This window comes from Cavia porcellus, unplaced genomic scaffold (genome assembly GCF_034190915.1).
Source record: "Cavia porcellus strain 051 isolate PalLab524CR breed Dunkin Hartley unplaced genomic scaffold, mCavPor4.1 scaffold_33, whole genome shotgun sequence".
Classification (NCBI taxonomy): Eukaryota; Metazoa; Chordata; class Mammalia; order Rodentia; family Caviidae; genus Cavia; species Cavia porcellus.
The window spans coordinates 13,815,452-13,840,846 of record NW_026947516.1 but is presented as its reverse complement, the minus strand read 5'-3'; the positions used below and the strand labels follow the sequence as shown (position 1 = coordinate 13,840,846).

Here is a 25,395-nt window from a genome sequence, read left to right as displayed (position 1 = left end):
TACCCGTATGCAACTGTATTTTTTAAAGAGTGTTCTTCAGAGCCCAGTTAACAAATTTTTATCAATACTTATTATGAGCCCAACATTGTGCTGGATCAAGCAGGAGCAGCATAGACGAGGTTTCTCTTCTCATCAGGTCACCTGATTCTACAATATTGAGCTACATTGCTGATGCAATACGTGTCTTTATAACTTAGCTCTGAAATGCTATGACTACACTTTAGAGTGAGCTGAAAACAAGAAGAATCCATTCAGGACTGTCTAGGAGGTGGCACAATGTGCTCTGCTACTTTCAGTTCCCACCTGACCCTCTTCCTTTCTCCTTCCTTTGTTTTTATTAGAAGACGGGGAAAGGATGGGAGAAAGAACCATGGCATTTTCAGAAGAATAGTGATCTGCCGATAGTTTACTTCTTCCTCTTTGGGGGAAAAGTCAAGTGGATATCTTGAAAAGTAGCTGGTCTAGCTGGTGCCTTATCGAGGAGAACTGGTCAGTAAAACTAGCAGCAAGACAGTGAAGAAGCTGAAGCCAGAACTCTCATGGATGGTATTGTGTTGTGGGGTGACTTTCTGAGTGTCCTTGCTTTCTGCCACCAAAAATCCATATATGATTGTCACAAGACAGCCAGCATGTAGGTATGTAACATGACGGGCATCTGAAGACAATGCTAGTCAGAGAAACAACACAGTCCACCAAAAGAGGATCCTAACAGTGGACACAGAAGCAAGAAGACCTCGATTCTTCTGTTTCTCTACCTAACCTCCATCCCAGAGGGGCTGAACCTACCGAAGGAAGAGGGAGTTTTATGTACCTAAAGTACTGCATTGTGGTACTTAGCTTTCTAGTACTGTGAAAAATTCCTGAGAAAATAATTTCATGTAGGAAAGATTATTTTGGCTCAACATTTCAGAGGCTTCATTCCACTGTTGGTTGGCCCTATTACTTTAGAGTGATGGCGGCAGTATATCACAGCGGAGAGGGTCTGTTAATTTCATGGCATTCAGAGAGAGGAAAAGACCAATTTCTTAGCATTCTTTAACAGGCATAATACCAGCGACCTCACTTCCTTCTGCTCATTCCCACCAACTAAAAGTTCCAACATCTCCCAGGAGTGCCACAGATTAGCCATTAGATATTTTGCATACGAGGGATATTTAAGATGTAAACCACAACACTGATGATGTTTAAAAAGGAGTTGAAGGAGGTAGTTTAACAGATCCAAATCCCACCACCACTTTGCATTCCTCAGGTTAGGCCCAACCTGAACTTTAGAGAGAGAAGATGGAATTTAAAACAGAATGAAGTTGGAGATACAAACTAGGCTTTAGCAAATGAAAGTGCCTATAGGTTCTGGCCACAATGATGTTAATGGTCAGGAAAGGAAAGTCTAACAGCTCGTGCTTGAAGGTAGTGAGAGCAGAAAAAGATATTTTGTATTTCCGCCGCCTCCCACTAAATTCATGGAAGAAAAGATGGTTGGATGAGAAAAATGAAGGTAAGGATTGAGGATGATCTTCAGATTTCAGACTTGGATTATGATTCTATAGGCAAAGCCACCATGCAGTGTAACAGTGTGATAATCTGTAGCAAATGTTGATTTGGGGATTTATTGAAGATGAAGACTATATCTTGGTCATCATGGACTCTCCTGCATCTTGTGAATGCTTTGTTTCCACTAGTGCCTTGAAGTGAAGAAAGTGGAAATATAGGTGGAGAGTTTATAGTTTCAAAATGGGAAAAAAGTATATATTTTCTTGTATTTTATACTTTATATATCTAGACCAAGCACTAGGAAAAAAGAATCAAGGTTGGAGTAAGAAAAGTGATCTGTTTATCTCATATTTCTCTCAGTGCAAGACTCCTCTAGACTCAGAAGCTCTTTTAATGTCATTCCTTTGCTTGCTCCTCCTAGCATGGATGACTGAAGCCTCAACTGGCCCAATTTTACCCCATTTTGTCCTGTTTCATTGAGGTCGTGTTCTTATGATTCTGCCCAGTGACCTGATTTTTCAGCAAGAAGAAGACAGGAAAGAAGGAAGCAAGAAAAAAGCAGACAGAAGCAAGAGGTGAATCTTGTCAACTTGCTCCTGAGGAGGCAGCCATTTGCTTGTATGATTTTCCCGGCCAGCGTTTCCTCACCTACTACTTCTTGCTTTTTGTTATTCACGTCTTACTTAGTATCACTGAAGTGGATGAGCATAGGAGAGTCTCCATATACCTCTAACAGAGTATCAGCACATTTTCTCAAATAGAAGACTTAGGGACCAGCCAAAGAAAAGGTAGAAAGCATACTCGTGTTTAATTTCAATCCATTTAAAACACTGCCATCTCTTTATCAAGCATGTGAGAATCTCATAGTAATCACAATTACATTAGAAGAGAAAGTCTCTAAGTACATTATTTGGGGTTTGAGTCTAAATTTGAATTAACTGAAGGAAGTACAAAACAATTAGATTATTTTATAGAAGTTGGCCAGTTTTTTTCTGCAGAGAGCCTGACAGCACCGTAGGCTTGGTGGACCATAAGGCCTCTGCTCAATTCTGCTATTATAAGGAGAAAATATTCTTAGATAATCTGTACGTGGTACATGCAGCTGTTTTCCAGTAAAACTATATTTGTGGACTCTAAAATTTGAATTTCACATGATTTTCAGGTGTCAAAAATACTATTTTTTAAAAATGGTAAATCCTTTCTAGTTCATGGGTTTTGCAAAAACATGTGGCAAGCTAAATGTTGCTTGCCAGCCTCTCCTTTAAATGGTTCATTTATTTCATTATGTTCAACATCTTATTGAAAGTGCCTTGTTTTTAGAGATGTCATTTTCTTCTCTGGTGCATTAAAACAGAAGGAAAAAGAGTCTTTTTTTTTTTTTAAAGAAAAACTTTCTAAATGCTTCAGGTAAGATTGTTAAGAAATGATCACACTTTGAGATAACTTTTTCTCTATCTCTGTCCTACAGTAGGCAATTCAGTCACAGCTAACTCAAATACAGATATATTTTTTCTTTTATCACTCTTCAAGCACAGAAATCAATGGAATTAATCACAGAGGCATGTGCCTAAGGAAAAACAAAAAGTGACTTCTGCCATTAGGGCCAAATGTGGCACTCCAGGATGCAAGCCAAGTAAGGCCGAGAGCTGGCCTCGATGAGGTATGTCCCTGCTGACACCCACACATGCCTCAAGATAGAAGTGATCCCAAATGGTAATACTGCAGCTTCTTCCAAAATTTGCACATATAGAGTCTTCTTTATTCTTGTCTTTCTGGCCAGTAGAAAGCTTTGAGCCATTCTCAAATCTTACTCTTGATGCAGGGAAAATATGACACAAGTCTTGTGGTCTGCTCCTGTGTAAGCGTGTTCTTTGAAGATGTGGATGCCCCATGAATAAAGGTGTAACTTTTCCAGCCAGCTGTGGGGATGCTATTAAAAATACTTTAGATTGGGCAACTTATTAATACTAGAAATTTACGTCTTACAGGCTGGAAGATTTAGATTTAGAAGTATCAACAGACCTGAATTCCGGTGAAGGCTCCATTCACACAGACAGCATTCACACGTTAACAAGAGGAACAAGGCCGTTCCCCTTTGCCTTCTCCGATAAGGGCACCAGTCCCATTCCTGAGGGTTCACTCTCATGACTTAATCATTTTCCTAGTAGTCCCACCTGCTAATACTATGACAGGAGGTTTTAGATTCTAAAATATAAATTCAGGCAGGACACACCAACGTTCACACTATAGCAATGCCCAACCATCCTTGCACTGAACACGAGGCCTATTTCTGTATTTGTGTCTTCTTACCCTTTTCTAAGTTCTTTTCTAAATTCTCTCAGGGGTACCTGACCATCCGTGGCTTGTTTATGAAGCAGAAGCCAAGCTAGATTTGGGAAAGAAACTTTCTGCAGAAGACCCTAAAAACATCCCACAATGCTCTTTCAGAAGGACAAAGGTACTTTTTGTTGTTAGAGGGAGCATGAATGTTAGAAGATCTTCTTCTGAATTTCAAGGGTTCTCATAACTTCAACTTCTACTTGAGTCTTGTTTGAGAAGATCCATTTATAAAAGACAAATGCTGTACCTTGTTGTCCCTCTCACATCCTCCTAGTACGAGTGGATTTATCCTTATCATAGACCTAGCTTCAATTTAGATAACTTCTAAAGACTTCTTTTGCCCTAAATTCATTGAGAAAGTGTAACTCCAGTGGCTTTTAGAGGGCTGCTTGATATCTATCAAGGAAATGAGGAAAAGGAGTTCTTTATATCTATAAAGCAGGGGTCAAGGTCTGCAATTGAATCCAGCCCCCAGCTGTCACACACACACACACACACACACACACACACACACACAAACACAAATTTTGGAAAATTACTGAGCTAATATTTACTTTGGAGAGGACTTCTTGTGAACATCTAGATTTCTGGCTTCACCTGAAATATTAGAATATTTGGAGATATTAGACACATGCCCTGTAAAGACACGGCTTGGATGGCTCCCAGTTGTTGACCAATAAATTTTAACTCACACAAAATACATTTTGGGTGCCCAATTAAGAATGTGATAGAATAGACTACTTATATCATTGATAAAACTAAACCAGTAAAGCAAGCACCTGTCCTAGCTCCAACCTAATAATCTTTTTGCCTCCTTTGATGATTTCAAAGTTTAGTAATGAATCACTCAGTCAAGTATGACAAAAATCAGTGAACTGTATGTTTATATATCCATGAGATTATGCATATAAAATTACTCATCACTTAATGCTGAATTTAGGCACTGCAATTTCATCTCCCTGATTATGGAAAATCAATATGTTAGTAATTCTAGAAGGAAAAAAAACCACGCAAACTTTGGATACAGCAATGGAAATAGGAGTCATGACAATTTTAAGCTGAAACACACAGATCCTTAATGTTAAAAAAGTGGACAATTAAGCAATGTGTTTATGAAGCAGGTATTTTTATCTTAAAGTTCAGTGTCATCAGCGTTTTCGGCGATGTAAATGTATAGGTTGGTGCCTCTGCCCTAAATTGGCCCACAGGAAGCTCTTCTTGTAGCCAATGAGCCAATAATCTGATGATGTAGCCAGCCTTTGAGATGGGTGGGGCACAGGAGAATGAGTCACCTACCTGACCAGGTCGATGACCCGCTCCCTGGGTGCTGCACTGACCGGCTCATCATTAATCATTACGATCTGATCTCCCGGGATCAGTTTGCCTTCCGAGGGGCCACCTGGAAACAAAATAGTGAAGACCATTGGTCACCCATCCAAATCCTCCTTTCCCTGTCATGACTCATGACCAGTGGTACCACTGGACAGACCAAAATTCACATCTGGGTGTTCTTGCTACAAACCTGAGGCTCAGGCTGGTGCCCGACCAATTAAATCAGAATCTTTGAGAGTAGGACTCAGGCATCCACATTTCTCTAAAATGTCTTGGGCAAGATTGGGACTCAGGTTGGTAGTACGTTCCACACTGTGAATCACCTATGGACCCTGTTACTGAAGGTGCAGGGGAGTTAATGTCTTACTCATGAGCTCCTAGTGCTGATGTTGCTGGGCAAAAGGCCAGGCCCTGAAATGGCTAGACTTATAAAAGAGGGCCAATAGGTAGACAGTTAGCTGTGTTAATGTCCTGTGCCAAAGCTAAAACAATGTGGGTCCAGTTGGATTTGTATAAAATCCCACTTACTTGCTCATTACAAGCAGGGAGACTGCATATTGTGGGAAATTATAATGCATCTCTATAAGAGGGTGTTCAAAAGAACCTATTTTATGATTGATCTTGTGTTACCTGCTGTTGAAATGCTCTCAAGGAAGTGAGAGTTTTCCGTGGGTTGGATGCTAACTAAAAGTGAGAGTAATTTTGTCATAAGCACCTTAATAATTGTGAAATGAAGGAGGCAGAGTTAGGTGAGACACTGGTTAGGGGAGAAAAAGAAGCAGCATTTACTTATATGGCAGAGAAGCATGGTGGTCACACTCCTGGTTTGCAGTCTGCTTGTGTGTTTGTCTCTCTACTCGTGATTATTGAAGAGTCTTGTTTGGTCACAACCCATCACAGTCGCAGAGTGGCCTTGTCTACTGGTAATAATTAGTGATATTGTTTGTGTTCAGCATCCATCTCGGGATGTCAGAGGCTGCTTCGTTCTCCCTGTTGGTTTTCCAGTGAGGGAATGCAAAACTAACATTCGCTGGCAGCTGTTATGTGCCAGGCACTGGGTTAAATGCCATGTCTGTCAATTTCACTGAATATTGCAATGCTTTCCATATAATGAGATCACTGAGGCTAATATCAGTGAATGAACTGGCATGGAGAGAAGACTGGTTCTCAGTCTTGGACTGCAGACTCCTCCAAGTTCAGAAGGCCAACATGTCTTTTGAACTTGTTCTCACAATTCAAAGCCTCATCAATGCCAGGACTTCTGACACACAAACTTAAAGCCGTATCTGTGTAAAATACACATCTATATTTAAACAAAACCCAAAATCAGTTACTTGGATCATTCTCACATATCTATACAGGTAAAATGACCTCCTAAATATTGATATGGTACTATATGGTAATATATTTTTAAACTATATTTGCAGAGATCTGGCGGTCTGTGACAGGTACAGCTGAAATGTTATCTTTCAAATAATATCGCTATTACTATTACTGTTTTGTAATTGAAATGAATACTCCATGCTCAGAACAAGAAACTAATATTCATTCAGTTGTTCTTCACCCACCCAGACACTTAGCATATGTGTCACTCAAGCTGTAGCATAAATCTGTCTTCTTCCTGGGGAGTAAAATAGTAGGAAAACCTTAATATGCACTTATATCAATGGCAGAAGATACTCATTTCACAGACTTGGAAACTGAGATTCGTGTATGCACACATAAGGAATTCAGAAAAATCATTTGAGCGTCTACTGGATTATGTGTAAGCAGTCACTGCAATTCAGTCAAATGAATGGTTAGACATCAAATGCAGGGCAAGCACAGAAAAGTTTTCAAAGTAGCTATCTGGAAAATAGGTATTAAGCATTCTGAGCAGAAAGCCACCTCAGATCAACAGGACATTATTACACTTGCCCTACACTTTTTGATCAAATAGAAATATTCTTGTTTAACCAAGCAAGTTCAATCAAGAATTCTGGAAGAAGAAACACACAGTGTCTTCCAAACTATAAAAAAGGGGTAGCCTTCTGACAACTGTCTCAAGCCTTTACTCCTAAGACTGGATTGTCTCATATAGAAAATCTAGTCACACCACTAATTTCTCTTGGGACTCGAGGAGAGTGATTTTTATGACAGATGTACTTTCTTTAGCCATAGTTTTCATTCATAAAATAAGAGAAACTGGTATTCTTTGATATCTTTTGGCACTTTCCGTATGCTCTTCTCAAAATTAACAGTAGGTGTTAATGTGGCTGAAGCTAAGGAAAGCTCAGGATAAGGAGGGTGGGAGGTTAGGGGAATAATGAGACAATACAAGAAAGTAAAACTCACAAGACTAGATTCTCCAGTGGGCTCCTAGGAGGACACATAGCTTAGAGAACCTCCTAACTGGAGCTGTCACCTCAGTATCATGAACCAGCACAGCAAATATGTTTGCGCTGAGAAGGAAGCATTCTGTATATGCACCCATAACACATTATATGTGAGGCATGATCTATGCATGCATGTGTGGGAAGAGAATTATGTCTGCTACACATATTCTCTTGGCGTACATGAATAACAGTTGTCTCTTGGTAGTAGGAGTCCAGGTGATTTTTAAAATTTTCTTTTCCTACTATGTATATTGTTTATGTTTTTGGACAAAGTCCATACATTATTTCATTATAATCCAAAGCCACACATCTATTCTGAGAATGAAATTTTCATTTGTGTCGAGTTCAACAATCACACACTGAGAACTAAAATATGATCTACATCTAATGAAGTACAGGATTCAGCAGACAGAATAAGTTTTGTGCTGAGAGAGTGGTAGGAGGGAACAATACTTTCTCAGCACAAATTTAAAGTGGTTGATTATATTTGTGGTGCTTGCCTGGAGCACATTATATCAAAATACTGAAAAATGAAAAATAAAATCAATTTTAAATGTGTGCACCAGTTCACTAGTTGACTTCTGCTTCCTATAACTGACAAATCCAACTGGTCAAATATTTGAGAGTGCAATAATGATAAATGTCATTATGGGATGGTAAGTGCTATATGTCTAGCACTCTTACTGCATCCTCTCCATAGCCCTTTATGCTGGGTACCACTGTGATAGATAGATACCACCAGCATAGATGAAAAAGAGAAATCACATTGAACTGAAAAGGAAGGTACCTGTAGAAGTTGATAGTGGAACAGCTGTGTACTCTAATATTAATGACTCAGATAAAATTGCTATCATATCTTAGGATATAAGGGATTTGACATGTATTACATTGGTCAGCATTTCCTGTATAACAAACCACCCCAAAACTCAGAAAGGTGTCCAATATTTTTTTTTCCTCTCATGCTTGTGGGTTTTTAAGACAACCACAGACTGGCTGATTGAGACTAGACTTGGTTGGGCACTGTAGATCATGCTGTCTTTAACTCAAAGCTGCCAACTTGCTGGGTTCAGGTGATCAACCTGGAGCTCAGGCTGAAGAAGTAGCAGCCACCAATGGAAAACTCTCTTCTTATGATCCTGGTAGAAGCTCAAGACACAAAGTCAACTGCATGAGCTCATACGAAGGATGTGTTTATGCAATTTTTGCTAATATGCCATTGGCCAAAGTCAGTCACCTAGTCCAGTCCAACAGCAGTGGGGTCCGTAAGTCTCTCCTGCTTCCAGTGGGAAGGGAGGGGAGTATGTATCTTTAAGTTAATTCAACTACCTCAATGACTAAACTGTACTAGAATTTAAACACTACTTTCTGCATTATTTTTTATAATGAAGGAATTCACCACATGTTTTACACATAAAGCACACTGTCAGACTTTAGCATTTGCATTTGTATGTTAAGAACTAGGTCATTTCTATGGTTACAAATGATGGATCCATATTTTCTCGGATTCAGGTAGTATGATAGCTTTGACAGTTTAAAACTTAGTTGGAGGAGACATTTCTGTTCCTCTGCTGTTCTGACTCCACCCAGATATTTGGAAAATTCAGCCAGGCCTCATAGCCTGGACACTTATGAAAGTGAACAGTAGTCATTCTGATAGGTTGTGAAGAGTGGTCCCAGGACACCGAAGGGTGGGGTTGGATCCTTACCTGGTGTTACTGAGCGGACGACCACTGGCTTTTCACTCCCTGCCACAAAGCCAAATCCCAGCACAGGGTCCCTCCTCATTTCCACCTTCCGAGGAGCTGGAGGGATGATTTGGCAGCTCTCTAACCGAGGGTCATCGAATGGAATTGCTTGTGTCATGTGACTGTGGGAAAAGCAAATACAAGAGACAGGAGGCATCAGTGCATGCATTAGGCATTGGCTTGCCAATCACGTGCTCGCCAACTATGACATCTAGCCTCTTTCTGGTAGAGAGTGAGAAATATCTAGAGAGACCCACAGTTATGCTTCTTTCAAGGCTTCCTTATTCCTTGGAAACTCTCAACCCATTCTGCTTTAGGACTTTGCACTGGCTGCTCCCCAAACTGGAATGCTTGTCTTGCAGGTTTGAATACAGCTCGCTTTTTCCTCTCCCAGGCTCTTGCCTACATATCATCCTGATTCCTTATGCTTCCAATACACTTCCATCTCTTCTATAGTTTTAGCCATAGCACTAATCTCCCGCTAAGGTGATACAGAACATACTTATGTTTATTGTTTTGCTCTCTACACTAGAATTTATGCTCCATGAGGGCAAAGGATTTAGTTTTATTCATGGATTTATCTCAGGCACTGTGATCATTAATCCTGATATGTCCGTCTCATTGGATTAAGAAACACCTAGCCGTAGTGTCAAACATGCTGCTGTGTATGTCTGGGTGGGTCACGGAGGCCTGACCTTGAGGACTATAGAAGGTTCATTACCCAGTCCTCTCTGGGATAGTTCTGCACTGCTTCCCAGCTGCCATGGACCGAGCAGCTTTGCTTCACCACAATGATGCTTCTGCTTTGGAGCCTGATGATTGTGGTATGAATTCCCCAGAATCACAAGCTAAACTAAACCTTTTCTCCCTGCAAGTGGTGGGTATCACATACTGTGTCTCAGAAACAAGACAGATACCTAGAACAGTATCTGACACATAACAGAGTCTCAATGAGTAACTAAATTAAGTAGAGAAAAACAGGTGTTTCTGGAAAACTATTGATTTATTACTGACACTCTGAGAAACTGTCTCAGACGGACATAGACACTTAGAAGTTAATATCTATGGCTGTTGCCCTCATAGAGATGGAGGCATTGTGGATTATATTTGTGGTGACATACTATCCTCATGCCAAATACATCTAACTTGTGAAAGAAGTTGAGAATTTGGCTCTGAGAATTTACTTTCTGGAAAGATTTTTGAATGACATAAATGATTTTTTTCATTAACACCATAACTTGTGAATTCTTATCTGTAATCTATATTTGATGTTTGTATAGTATTTGTATAGTATCTGTCTAGTATAGTGTTTTTGTTTGTTTGTTTTCTGCATTTTGTGAGACAGCGTCTCACTATGTAGCTCAGACTGGACATCATGATCCTCCTGTCTCAGGCTCCTGAGTGCTGGGTCGAAATGCTCTGGATTCACAAAACACCACTGAGAATAAGGGAGCAGAGCAAGCATTATTATCTACATTTTGCCGATAAGGAAGCTGAGATAAAAATAGTGGCTCATTATCACTCAGGAGCCATAGCTTATACACCAGAACGTCTAGTGAAAGATCAGTCCCCATAATTTTGATAGCATCTTGACTCACACATTATTCAACGCAGCCTCCTTCGGGGGCAGAGTTATTAGTTTGAATACTAGATATCTCCTTAAAGTAATGTAAACTAAGATTATTTCAATGACACAGGCTTAATTCAATTTTTTTCTTTCTAATCTTCTTCAATAAGTAAAAGAATATCATTTTCAAATACCTTGAATGGTGCTATTCTATAGGCCATCTGGACAACATATTGTTCAAATTTAATAAGGAAAGACAGGGAAGAATGAATCCTGCTGTCCTTCTGTATAATTAATAAAAGTTATATAAGGTCAATGAAAACCCTCTATAAGCTGTCCTTTAGTTATATATCACTGTGTAGGAAAATAAAATATTAAAATCCCTTTAAAGGGAAAGGGAGTGTCTTCAGTTTAGCTGCTTATGACCTGGAATGCTAGGGAAGGGAAAGTGATCATTTGTGTGCCACATACTAACACTCATCTGTTACCATTTTTATCTTTAAAAACTGTTTTATGATGGAAGCTATTTTTCAAAGCCCCTCTTTGCACATGCTGTGACAGGAAAATAACTGGGTTGAGGTCACACTCTTTTCAGGTGTAAGCTACATATGACTCATACCAGGGCTATGCATTTTAAGTGTCTACATAAGGCCAGTTACGTAATTTGCAAGAAGATTGCAAATGAGAAGGTGGGCCCCTTATTCAGGCATGATTTATAATGTTTCCAGACAGAATGTTAAACCCAGACCAGAACTCTGTGTTATTATTACAGGTCATGTGCCCACGAAGCTGACCTCGGTATTGTGCTACCCACAATGTGCCACCATGACTCTAGAAAATCCAGTCTCAGAGTGGAGTGATGGTTTTATAGGCATGAAGGAGAAGGGCTGCTTTACGTAAAGTTGTAGGTATCTGTATGCACCCCAAGATTAGAAATGACTCTCATGATAGGGACAGATGAAGAGAGGCAGGCAGAAGATCATGTGGAGGGGCCTGAGAGTTGAACAAAATTCAAGAACCTGAGTAAAGCAGCAAAACTAATGCAGAGTATGCCTTGGCATCTGGGGCTGAAGCTTCAGGATGGCAGGAAGTAACTGAAAGACAGGGAAGCGATGGGGAAGCTGGGGGCCAGGTCATAAAGAGGACCCCTGATTCTTCCACAGGACGTCCCACTGGGTAGGAATTGACTTCCTGGCACTGAGTCCTCCCAGACCTAAAACAGTCATGGTCGGGCATGCCTGAGGGAGAGTGTGATCAGCTAGGTATGGTATACTTATTTTTTTGTCAGAAAGAATCATATCAAAATATGTCATTCTTGTGCTACATCTAGAGAAGATCCTGGATCTTCTTCTTTGGTGGAAAAAAAGAAAGGGAGGGAAAGAGAGACAGGAAGCAAGGGGAAAGAGGAGAAGCAACACTTTTGGCACCTGACTATGATTTCTGAGTTTTTACCATAATCTATAATATACATATGGCTAAAACAGGTCAGGTTTGTTGCTGCTAAGTGACTTGCTAATAGTCATATGTTGTAGAACAAGCCTGGCTTAGATCTCAATTCCAAGAATGGAGATGAACTGGGTAAGACTTTTCCTCACTCTGCTGCCAGTTCTGTGAAAGCTTGCAGGAGTGATTTCTAAACTTTGCTACACATTAGGACCTGGGGAGTATTAAAAAAAATGAATACTCAAGGTTTACCCCATACCAATAACATCAGAATATCTGGGGGTGGAAACCAGAATCAATTTATAAATAACCTCCAGGCGATTCCAAGGTGAGCAAAGTTTGAGAATGATTCACCTATCCAAGAAAGGTATGTTACAATGAACCTCCTAGACAACAAAAGAAAAGAAGACATGAGTGATTTCCTCGCTTATCTCATGAAGCATGCATTGTCAATGTAGGGTATTTAAAATATCTGTAGCTTGATTATCCTCTTCCTACTCATGACAAAGTAATAGTAGCTAATGGTTCAATGCATCATTCACTCAATAACTATTACATTATTCTAATGTAATAATGTAAATTGACATTTATTAAATATTAATTCTATACTAAGCATTGTTTGTTCTAAATGCCTTCCATATGTTAATTCACTTGGTCCTGGAAAACAACTCCATAATGCACTCCTTCATTCATTTAGTTAACCTATTAAACACCCACTAGATTCTCTGTTATGGGAATACAAGAGGAAAAAAAAAAAGGTGACAACAAATGAAACATTTACTCTAGTGTTGAAACACAGAGAATAAACTAGTCAATTAGTAAAATATATGATAGATGGGGTTTTGTAAATAGTAAGGAGACCGTTAATGCAGGCAGAGAGGGTGGCTAGAGAGTTTCAGACTGAGGGGATTTTAATGTCCCACCAGGGACAGGAGGAGAACTTGCTACACAGAGCATGAGATGCAAAGGGCCTGAGGTACATACTGGTGCTGGGTGAGAGCATGTGGAAGGCCAGTGTGGGTAGGTGGAATTTGGAGGCAAAGAGGGGAAGAATAATGGAATGAAGACAATGGGAAGAGATCACAAAGACTCTTGGCAGGACTTAGTCTTTTTTCAGTCTTCTTTTTATTTTTATATGTTTGTGGTGCATCAGGAACACAGAGGAGTTGGTATGTCTAATTATACCTCTTATTTTTCTAATTTCCCCTTCTCATCCCCCATCCCAGCATATTGTGGTCCCTTTCCCATTTGCAAAAGTTCTATATCCTTGTTTCCTATGTCTTCTATTTTCTTTTTAAATGTATTTATACTTTGGGTTTCTCATGTAAGAGAAAATATATGATACTTAAGCATGTGTCATGTCTGATTTATTCCCTTAACATTATGGATTCAAGTTTTCCTAAAAATGATTCAAATTTATCCTTCTTTATAACGGAGCACTGCCTTTCTCTGACTGACATAGAAAGCCACTGGAAGATTCTGAATGGGATGATGTTACATGGCCACTGTGTTAAGAGACCAGGGGACACTGGTAGGTGCAGGGAGAGCATTTCAGGGCCAAACTGCATTATTGGTGACCAAAGGTAATGATGGCTTGGACCCAGGTGAGAGGGACATAGGTGGCTGAAATCGTTGGGCTTTTGTTAAGTTTTGAGGTCATTCTGACAGAGCAGGGGCAGGACTGCTGCTTTGGAACCTTCTTCCTGCATACATGTCCTCTCAGTGAAGATGGACCTATGAGGATGTTGCTTGTGGTACCTACAGTAAGGGGATATTTACTCTTCTAAGAGGCTGTGTTCCCTGGTCTGCTCAAGAAACAAATGACCAGATACAGAGCGACCATGAGAATTGATGCGGTTGTTTGTGTTTGGAGTGAGGCTTTGGAACCAGACTGCCTGGATTCCAGTCTTAGCTCTTCCATTTCCTAGAGGTTTGACCCGCTCCAATTACTTCATTAGTTTATCCCTCAATTTCCCCATCTGCAAAATGATGTAATGACTACAACAGTCTCATAAGATACTTGTAAAAAGTAAATGATTGAATAGATGTAATAAACTCAGCAAATGTCACATAGTAAGCACTCAAAAAATAATTTGTTGCTATTTTCATCTTTGGAGACCAATGAATAGGAAGGAATCAATTTCAGACATTATGAACAAACTCATTCAATCTTAAGATACAAAAACAGATTCAGCATTTCAAATACCCATGGCCTAATTCTCTTGGTGAAATGCTTCACAAATCCTAGGTAAGCTCTGAGGCTTTCAATTCAAAAAATCCTATCAAATGCAATGACACAATAAATACAAACCTGATTTGATATACACAAGGGTATACTGTACCAGAACAAAGGAATCAAAGAATGCAGAATAAAAGCCAGACTCTCTAGTGACTGAATTACTGTTCATAAGTTTTCCTTGGCTGTGTTTCTCGACCACCAAATGACCATTGAGTACAGGGCTGCAGAGTTAGGCTGAGTCATGGGGGAAATGAGAGGCACTAATTATGTTCTATGATGAGAGCTGAAGCAGGCATAAGTACTTTCATATCAGATGCTGCCAATTTTTTTGTCAGTAGGACCGGACACTGGGCTGTATCATTCATCCTTGTTTCCACACCCAAATAAGGCTAGTAACACAATGAAATGTGCACGTGGTCTTGCTTGTTCTAGCGTTTTCATTTTTGCTAACAAATTTTTGAGTATTTGTCTTGCTTGCCCATTGAGGATAACTTTACAATGGCATTATCATGTTTTTGCCCAACATGTAAATTATCTAAAAAAATCAATAAGCTCTGTTTCTTTTCCAGTATGAATGGGTCCATATTGAAATGTTCACCCACAAAACATTTTCTTGTTTGTACTAAGGCACTTCTGGACCATGTCCTTTTAATATTTTTTATAAGGATGTCAAAATCCATCATAATGGGCTGAAAAAGCAACATCTTTTTAGCTGCTTAATATGCCTCAGTGAACTCTGATGTGGAGGCTAGAAGAATAAAACTAATGTGCTGTGAACACTTCCATGCTCTGTCCCCAAACTTCTCTAACAAACATGTATCCAGAGACCAGGCTCTATGACTGAAAGATACAGAAGAGACAAAGTGCAGTGGAAAATGTGTCTATCAAGATTAATTTAACAATCTTCTTGTTTTGGACAGATTTGATTTCCAAAGGAATGATGGTAATTGTGCTGCCTCACTCCTCCTAATTAAAAAAGAGCTCTCCATGGATCCTTTCTTTCTCAGCAGAAATAAATGGTTCATATAGCCAATGTAAGATGAAGAACTATTTAGACTATAAGAAACACACTATAAGAACAATTAAAGCAGTTCCTGTTTTGAATACACTCATCAGAGATAGTACATTCCTTTTTGAGATATGTGCTGAATGGGAAGATTCTAGAAGGAAAGACCAAATTTGGGAGCATTTACCTTTGGTGTGAAGGTGTAGGAGTCTGAGAAGATGATGGTAGGTGAGCCACTTGGCTGATTAAGAATAGAAGAAAAAGAAGTGTGAATAGAAATATATACCCGAGTTCTGCCTAAGAAGGTTACTGTCAGTGTGGACTCTTTAGGATGTTCAGAGATGATGCTTACACGATGGAATTAAAAGTCAATATATTTATTCTAGCTGGGAATAGTGCCACATGCCTGTAAACTGAGCACTAATAGAGACTGCTGAGATAGGAGGATCACAAGTTGAATCCCAGCCTGAGCAATTCAACAACTCAATAAGATCCTATCTCAAAATTTAAAATTAATAAATTAAAAAAAGGATGGGGGTGTAGCTTCATGCAAAGACCCTGGGCTAATTTTTCAGTACTGAAACACACACACACACACACACAGAATGTTGACACTTTAAAAAGCTTATTATATTAAAAGACACATTGCCATTAATCTCCCTCAAACTAGTCCCTGCTTGCTCTAAATACACTTATTTTTGCCATCATTCTTGCCATTTTAGAAAAACATGCTGGTGTGTCATCATCCACCTAATTCACCAGATATGGCACTCTGTGACTTCTGGGTCTTCCACAAAGTCAAAATCACCATGAAAGGTAAACATTTTGAAACATTTCAGAACTCTGAGGTAGCAAAGCATTGATAAAGATTATCCGGAAAGAAAATTTCCAGAACTGATTTAGAAAGAGGTAAGAATGATGGGATAAATACGTTCAAAGTGACGGGGAGTATTTTGAAGGGGATTAATGCCGATGCATCTTTTACTATAATACCTTTTAAAATTTAAATACACGTGGTTTTTTGTGATCATACCTTGCATGCATTCTCTTCCTGTGTGGCAAACTTACTTAGTATTCCCTTGCTCCAGGATGCAATTTGCCACCAGATGCCTCCTTCATTTCCAGCGCATTCCTACTCTACACAGTGTGTATTTCTCTTCTCTTTGACTCTGCTAATATGCCATTGATCAAAGCATATCACATGGTGACCCCAGGTGCAACAGGGGAAAAATACTACATGCTTGGGCATGTGCTCTTGCTGCTCTGTCATCACCATGAGACAGTCTCAAGGCAGCTGCAGTCCCTCCAGCCTTGTCACTAGAATGGACACATTTGGAACAAACCAGATGCTAAACCTGCACCAGAAGTCAGGTGTAGTACAACTGCCCAGTTTAGATCAGCCAGCTGAATAAAAGCTAATAAATAATGATTACTTTATTTCACTGAATTTGAGGGATGTTTATTATGCATCCAAAGCTCTTACAATCTGTGAGAAGTGCTTTCAATAGTATTTTAAAACTCTGAAAGTTCTACCTAACAGAAAGATTGTCTATGCAATCCCTATTCCCTATGCTGGTCAAACACCACAAACACCCCAAACACGCCAAAGAAACTTCTCCTCTTTATTAGTACTGCTGACAAGGTAGCCATAGAAGCCCTGTGATCTATTCTGCATGACTGTCCATCTCTCACTGGTCCTGGTGGCTTCCACTGCAAAGGTCAACAATCATAATCCAGAAGGCAGCCTCTGAGGGGGCCTAAGAGGAAAGCTTTGACCAAAAGTGGTAATCTATGCAAACCAGAGCTCCCCAGAATCAAAATTTAAGTTCGAAAGGAAAAAGGAAAGCCAAGTATAGGTCAAATTGATAGGCTTCAACTAAGAGAAGTAGTAGATCAAGACCCAATGACGGGTTTCCAAGTGAGTCAAAATGATTATGATGTGTGCAATCATATAGTATATTAAAAGTTTTTTACTTTGTTTTCATTGAATATTTTCTTCTCCCACATCTAAACAGGTAGGTTTGTTGTAATCCTTTGACTTAGGGGTGAAGTAGTTTGCCAAGCATGAAAGCAAATTTGACTGTATGTAACTATTTCGTGACTTTGGTCTCCTGAACTTCTGAGAAACTTGGTGAAAGAACCAAGGGTAAAAGGACCCAGTGAAGTGGGCGAAACTTCAGAAGAAACAACTTAGTGTGAGGTTTAGAAAGACACTAGCACCTATAGACTGACTAAGGAATCAGCAGAGTCAGAAAATTCCATGGATCCCGCAGCCTTGGACCAGGGCGTCATAGGGGCAGATACTAGGTATTGAAACCATCAAGGCCTACTGAAATTTCTGTCCTGCAGAGGATTCCCAGTACTCCTGAGTACTCAACTTGCCTATATTTGAATGGTGAACCAGTAGGGATATAATGTGATGACACACTCACATATCAATTTAGGAAAAAGATTTATATGTGATACATAAGAAGGAAGAAACAAAAACAGAAACAGAAAGAAAGGAGAAGAGGGCAACAGGAAGAAAAGTTACTAAATTTGGAGAGAGAACATGCTGTGGAGAAATGTCATGACAGGAGATCCAGGAACTCCTGCTAAGGATCCTAAACCTTCCCTCCATCTGAAAGGACCTCCAGCTGCTTCCCATGAGACCAAGAAGCTCAGCCACTTGACATTTCCATGGGATTCCAGACATTTTACCGCACATGTGTATTTATGCTCAACTTTCATTTTTAAGCAAGTCTGGAAAGCTTCTGGCCTTTGGGAGCAAAAGATTCAAACCAAGTTCCTCTGTTGGAAATGAGTTAAATTTTACTTGAACATAAATAACTGCACACAAGTAATTTTCACCTCACATAAGATACTTAGCCACATTTCTTTTTGCCTTCTTGTATATGCATACTGTGGATTCAGAAGAGTTTAACCCTCAGTAATTAATTCTGTGGGCCACTGTCAGTCAATTTCCACATGTCAGGAACAGTGGAAGGTCTGAAACTATGTAGTCAAGTTTAGAAACTCACAGTGCACTTAAAAAGACAAGACAAACCAAAATGATTTACAAAGTCACAAAATGTTTAGAGGAAATATGCTGGAGAATTTTAAAAGGTTTTTAACATAAATGGAACTTCTTTTAAATAGACTGAAAAATTCAGTTCTTTGCAAAATAATGTCCAACTTTACTCTAACCCAATAAAGATATCCCAACAGTCTTTTTAATGAATTCAACTAAGAGAATTCTAAACTTTACATAATAATGTAAGAACTCTGTAAAGAGCTCTGAACAAGAGAAACACTCTAGTTGTCTATGCTACAAGGCATCAGAATTTATTATAAAAATGACAGTTCTTAGAATGCTATGATACTGTCACAAATACAGAAAAGTACAGGACTAGGAAGCAGTTGCTTTAACAGAAACAAAAGGCTTCCGGGTAAAAGTAGAGAGGCCCGCCTTCTTGAAAAAATTCAATAGAAACTATGGCAGCAAAGAAAGCTACCTGCTTTCACATGTCAACAATGCAGTTGCTTTTGAAATAAAACTATTAGAGATGAAAATCTTTTGTCCTACACAAAGGTGGTTCGCTACCTGGTGACAGTGAACTAAAAGAACTGTCTTTTCAGAGTAAAGGAGATATTATTATAGTGAATGAGAAAGTAAGAAGTTTATTTTTTTCAAATAAACTTGGATTATGGTAAGAATGTGAGGAAATATTTGGACATAACACTTAAGTGATTGTCTTATTGAAAATTATGTAAACCTGTACAGATAAAAGACTGTGGTCTTTGAAAACATGGAAAGTGATTTCTCAAACCAGCTTAAAAATCTTCTAAATGAAACATTTCAGTGGATTGTGAAGACATTTATTAAATATAAGAAAATGCACTTCACATGTAAGAATAGTTGACAGACATCAAAGAAAATAGCAATTTTGCAGATGAATTTCAACAAAACTTTGCATAGATGGGACTGAAAAATAGGATTTCATGAAGTGGTAATTAAAGTGGTGTTTCATTTTGCCCATTTGCTTCTTCATATATTTCTGTAGCTCTTTTTTCCAATGATGATTGAAACCAAGTAAACAAATAAGGTTAAACTATAAGTAGCCCTTCAAATTTTTATTAAGTGATAAACTAAGATGTTGAAATATAAATAAGCAGCCACAATCACCTTGTCGTCATTTCAAATATTGAATATTTTAATGCAGCAGTGATAGCAAAGTATTTGTGATTAAAATGTTTCATCTTCATTTCCTTTTACTTTAACATCTCACTTTGATACCTTTTAAACAGGTGCTTTATACTCTGTATAATGTATTATAGAAGTATGTGTACATATAAGTGATTCAAAATTATGAGTAAATTATGTAAAATTTAAATACATGTTTAGGCTTGCATATATTCAAAACTTTTTGTCTAATACAGATATAAAATCTATATCACTGAGCTATATCCACAGCCCATAGATACAAGAGATGTGGAGATGTTTGTTCTTCTTCAAGAGGAATCCTGACTTTTAGTGTGAGCTCTCAGAGTGCTTTACCTAGTCACAGATGATGGACAACATCACTGATATTACAAATCTCAGGTTAGCACTGGAAAAGTTCATTCATAAATATTCACTAGCATTTTTAGAAACCTAAAAATTAAATCAGAGTGCTGGTGACAAATAGTGCTTTTCCATCTTGTTTGTTTAATCCTGTCCCAGCCACTGAAATGAACCAGAGTGGCCTCAGGTTTGAGTGAATAAGGCACAGACAGAGTGATGGTTCTTACACATGCTTTTCCTTTGGCTCCAATAGATTGAACCCTTTGGGGGTTAAAAATCCAATCACTCCAAGACTTTCTGAAGTGTCAACATCTGTTATTCACAGATCATAAAGTATTGGATCACTGGGCAGACTTTTTCCTTCTTGACTGATTACTTTCCTGTTTTTGTGCCTCCAGAAAAATATAGTTTGGAACAACCAACTTGATAACAATAAGCAAAGCCTTCTCAAACATGTCAAAATCATCAGTTGAGATCTAAGAATTTGGCACCACCAAACTGGATTATCGCCACATTTTATGGCAGTAATTGCAGGGAGGCTTGAAGACAAGAGCTATTCCTTCCCAAGGGGTTGTTGTATGTCCTCTTAGTGAATCTGTATTCTTTGAAATCTTAGATTATAATTTTATACTTGGAAGGTAAAAACAATCTTATTGCCTTGGTACTTAGGAATTATAAGTTTACATGATACAGAAAGCCCAAACTAAGAGTCAAAAATTTGAATTGATATTGAACAGGGATGTTTTTACAGTTGATTGGTCACACTTCACAAACTTCATACTTTTATAATCTTTACACAAGAGTTTTTAAAAAGCAATTAATTGCTAAAGGCTCACTTTGATAACTAAAAAAACTTCTAATGGAAGTTAAAAGGGGCTGGTAAGGAAATCACAGATTCAAAAGTTTGAGTTAACAATTCTATTTTAATTAAGAACTCGTAACCTTTTCCATATTAAAATAATTCTTCCTAACCCTTAGCTAGAGAATTCAATTTCCTTAGACCTAAAACTGTGTTGCCATTTAACTTTATGCATTTTTTCAGTGTTGGGCTTTCAACTAACCCCTGCTATGGCTTCTTGCTCTCAGTTTCACCCCAAGGGGCAAAGTCACATGGCTTTTTGTTAGGTTGTAAGTAGGAAAGATGTGCTGGCAAGAGAAAATGTGGTGGCAAGAGAGATTTGGGTATTTATTCCTCCTTTCCTCTCCTTGCTCTATCCTAATGACCTTTCTATTCCCTGAGAGACTCAGAGGTGCTAACATATCTCACCTGCTGCCAGTCCCAGGTACCTCTGGGACTTGCTGGTCCCTTTATTTGTGTCCACATTAGATCATTTTCTGTTGGATCTTGGAATCACTCCTTGTGCTTCTCTTTTTCATGGAATATCTCACCAGATTCCAGGAAACAAGCTCTGCACTGAGCGGGGCTCACCTTGTTCTGACTCAGGGTCCCAGAGCAATGAATGAATGGGGGACCAGAAAAAAATTTCACAGATTAAGGGCCTATAAGATGATTCTGGAGAAGTGAAGTGATAGCTACCCTTTGAATAAAGAAAGTACAGCGCCCAACCCTAGGGAATGGCAAAGACGGTCCTCGAGGCAAGTCTTAAAAGTCTTGTGTTGAGTATTGCTGGGGGAAAGGTTAGGAGAGAACAGTAGTAAAGAGAAATGAAGTTACAGAGGAAAACTTTGAGGCATGTTATAATGCTATCCAATATCGAACTTATACCCTTTATATAAACAGGAACGTATCCTTTCCAGAAACCTTAGAAACTAAAAACTATAACTTCATTAGGATCCAATGTACAACAAATTGAAAAAGAAGGAAACCTGAAATTCATTCTCTCTCTCTCTCTCTCTCTCTCTCTCTCTCTCTCTCTCTCTCCCCCCCCCCCAATTGTGGGAGACAAAAGTGAAATATCTTAGAAATTATGGTTAATAGAGCTTTTAAATATTAACTAGAATGCACATTATTAATTGTATTTAAGAATCAGAGTATTGCTCATTTTGAGGATTATAGTTCCAAAGACATTGGGTTTACATAGAACATAGACAGATACATTTTTCCCAGTCATGCTTTCAGCTTTAGAAAATGAGATGCAGTAAATCAAGGATCTATTAGGGCTTGTATAAATTAATGTCCAAAATAAGTTCCATTAATTCATGATCAAATATATCCTTCAAGGAGTCAGTTCTATTTGCCAATATCACTACTGAAAACTATTTCTACAATTAGTCTTTTATCAACAGCCAGTTCATCTGTCCAGAGAAATTTTTGTCGTCATTAAAGACGATGAATTTAGAGCCTGCAAAATACTTATTGACTGTGACTTGTGAATCTAATTGTAGGATCTAAAAGGCCAAGATATCTGTCAGTTTCCCTAAAGCTGCAAAATCCCTACAGCTAGGCTGGTAATCAATTACATTAATTGAGTTCAGTTCAATGTGTTTAAGAAATGACTTTTATGTTAATGATGCTTTAATGTGAGGAGGCAATAATAATCAAGTCACATCCTTCGGTTGATTGAGATGCTAAGCAGGGCTGGTAACTCTCAAACTCATGCAAGTAACCCCAGCTATGTATTACTGTCAAATGCTGGCACTTAGAAAATAACTCAAAGTATGGCACTTTGGCATGTGTACTTTGAGCTGAAGGACATTGGGACAGCCTTAGAAGCAAAGTAAAGTCTCTTTCTGACCGTTTTCTACCCTTCTTTTCCTACCCCATCCCCATCCATCCATTGTTGCCATAGAGAATAGAATGTATCTTCCACAAGGTGGATCATATAAACTAGAAACCTTCTCCCGCAAAGCCAGGCATGAACCTAAAAAATATTACTCTAACTACTTGCCACCTTTCTGTGTAAGGGCTGGTCATAAAATGTTCTACGACCTACCATGTCTGGTAGTAAACTATAAAACCTTCATTTAACAGAGAGTCCTATCTTATACTTAGAAAGAGGAGATGCTACACAGACAAGTCAAGAAGAATACAAACAGAGAGGGCTTGCTGGGTTTTCTTAGTGTATTTCCATTAGATTATACCCTCCACTCTGTTCAATCACATTTTCACATTGCTGTCCATTTATTGAACCTAAGCAGGGCATATATACATAGAGAAAAAGATCATTCTCCCTAGGTCTGTGGGACTTCACTTTCAAAGACTCCTGTGTCATGTAAAACTATAATTAATTTTTTAAGAGTTTTTTCTTGTTATCTTGTCTTTTGCTATACAAAAATGCCTAAGTGACCTTTTCTAATACAGTGGAAATGGTTCACCCCATTCCTTCCCTATCCAAGGAATATTCAATAGATGGAGTTATTGGTGACTAGAAATTTTAAAAAATAATAATATACACAATGACAAATGTCCAGAATTACATCTTCTGTACTACTGATCTACTAATAGCACTCAGTATAAACACTGCAATATTTATATAAGCTCGTGTGTATTGAAAATGGGGGAAGAGGCTGGGGATTTAGCTCAGCAGCATAAGTGCCTGCCTTGCAAGCAGGCAGTCGTGAGTTCGATCACTGGTACTGATAAAAATGAAAAAGACCAAAAAAAAAAAAAAAAGAAAAGAAAAAGAAAAAGAAAAAAAGAAAATGGGGGAAGCTGTGGAGCACTTCATATATCATTGCTAAAATCTATTCCGAGAGAATAAATTGGTATATATCACTTCTTGGCCTTTTCGATAAGATTAAGTGGAGAATACATAAGGTGGTACCAATGTCAGAAAACCATTTTTTTTATTTTAGAGATTTTTTTTAATTTTAGGAAAAACAAAACAACAACAACAACAAAAAAAAAATCAAAGCAAACCAAAACAAACAGAACAAAACAAATCAGAGCAAAACAATGCAAATAACACAGGACTTCAAAATAAGACAACAGGAAATCAACAGCAGCTATCATAATGTCTCTTGTTTTCTTTGAAATAGCTATCCATAGCGTCACACATAATAAGATAATACAAAACAAAATAGTGTAAAAGCAATCAAAGCAAAAGTATGAGAGCCTTATAAGTCTTCAAAACCAGACAATAGGAAATCAATAATGGCTACCATAATGTCTCTTGTTCTCTTCAAAATAACTATCCATAGTTTCACAATATTGAGATCAAATAATTGAAGAAAAATTAAAATCAAACAAAACTAAGAATAAAAGCACCATTATACTTCAAAACAAAATGATAGGAAGTCAGCAATGGCTACCATGATGTCTCATTTTCTTCAATGTATCTGTTCATATCATCACACATACTAAAATCAATTCTTATAAACAGTTTAGGTGAAGTCCTAGGTATATGTAAGCCTATCATGTACATCTATCCTTTTTGTATTAGAGCAAAAACAAAGCAAATCATAGGGGCTGGGGATTTAGCTCAGTGGCATAAGTGCCTGCCTTGCAAACAGGCAGTTGTGAGTTTGATCCCCGGTACCGATAAAAAGGAAAAAGACACACACACACAAAAAAAAACCACAAAGCAAATCATAAGAAAAAGAAGAAGCAAGAGTCAAAGAAATAGCTATAACAAAGAGTCAAAAACAGTAACAATGTTAGCTTTCAAAACAAGTTTTGTTATTTTGCCTAGTTATCTTTGAAAAGCTAACTCGAATTATCAGACATAGTCATGCAAAACTGATCTAATCCTACAGATGTTAACAATTTTGTTCCAAGAACTGACAGAGTTAGTAGTACAATATCTTAGTAATCTTAAGGGTATATATACAAATTTATATCATTTGTCTTCTCTTTTCCTTCTTTTTTGTTTTTCCCTATCTGAGTTATATTTTCCTCTTTAAGCAGTTTCTTACCTTTTCACATTATTTATTGAAGATTTTTATCTTACTTACTCTTTCAGTTTCTTAGACTAGAGAGAAAATATGGTATTTACACATGTGAGTTTGATTTTTTCGCTTATGAGTATGGTCTCAAGTCACATTCCTTTACATATAAAAGTCTTAATGTGGTCCTTCTTTATAGCTGAGTGGTACTCCATTGTATAAAAATACCACATCATTTCTATCCATTCCTCAGTCAATGGGCATTTAGGTTTTTTCCAGATTTAGCTATTAAACACTGAGCTAATATAATACATGCATGTGCATATAACACCATGGTATGATATTTTCAGTTTTTCTGGGAATTTGATCAGAAGTGGAATAGCTAGGTCAAATGGAATCTCCAATCCCAGCCTTTTGAGGAACCTCCAGACTGACCTCCACAGTGGTTGCACCAGTCTACACTACCTCCAACAGTGCAGAAGAGTTGTTTTTCCCCACAGCCTCTCCAGCATTTGTGATTGGTTGTTTA

At 38.2% G+C, this 25,395-nt stretch overlaps 1 protein-coding gene across 8 annotated transcripts in view; it reads right to left on the bottom strand.

The window, feature by feature from the left end:
- Frmpd4 (FERM and PDZ domain containing 4) overlaps positions 1-25,395 on the bottom strand; it is a 938,443-nt gene that overhangs the window by 93,010 nt on the left and 820,038 nt on the right. For all 8 annotated transcript variants that reach the window (XM_063243077.1, XM_063243081.1, XM_063243079.1 and 5 more), the window contains 2 exons: positions 9,245-9,405; positions 5,128-5,230 (listed from right to left, as the gene is read on the bottom strand). In XM_063243077.1, coding sequence (XP_063099147.1) covers positions 5,128-5,230; positions 9,245-9,405 — 264 coding nt within the window. The remainder of the gene's footprint in view (positions 1-5,127; positions 5,231-9,244; positions 9,406-25,395) is intronic.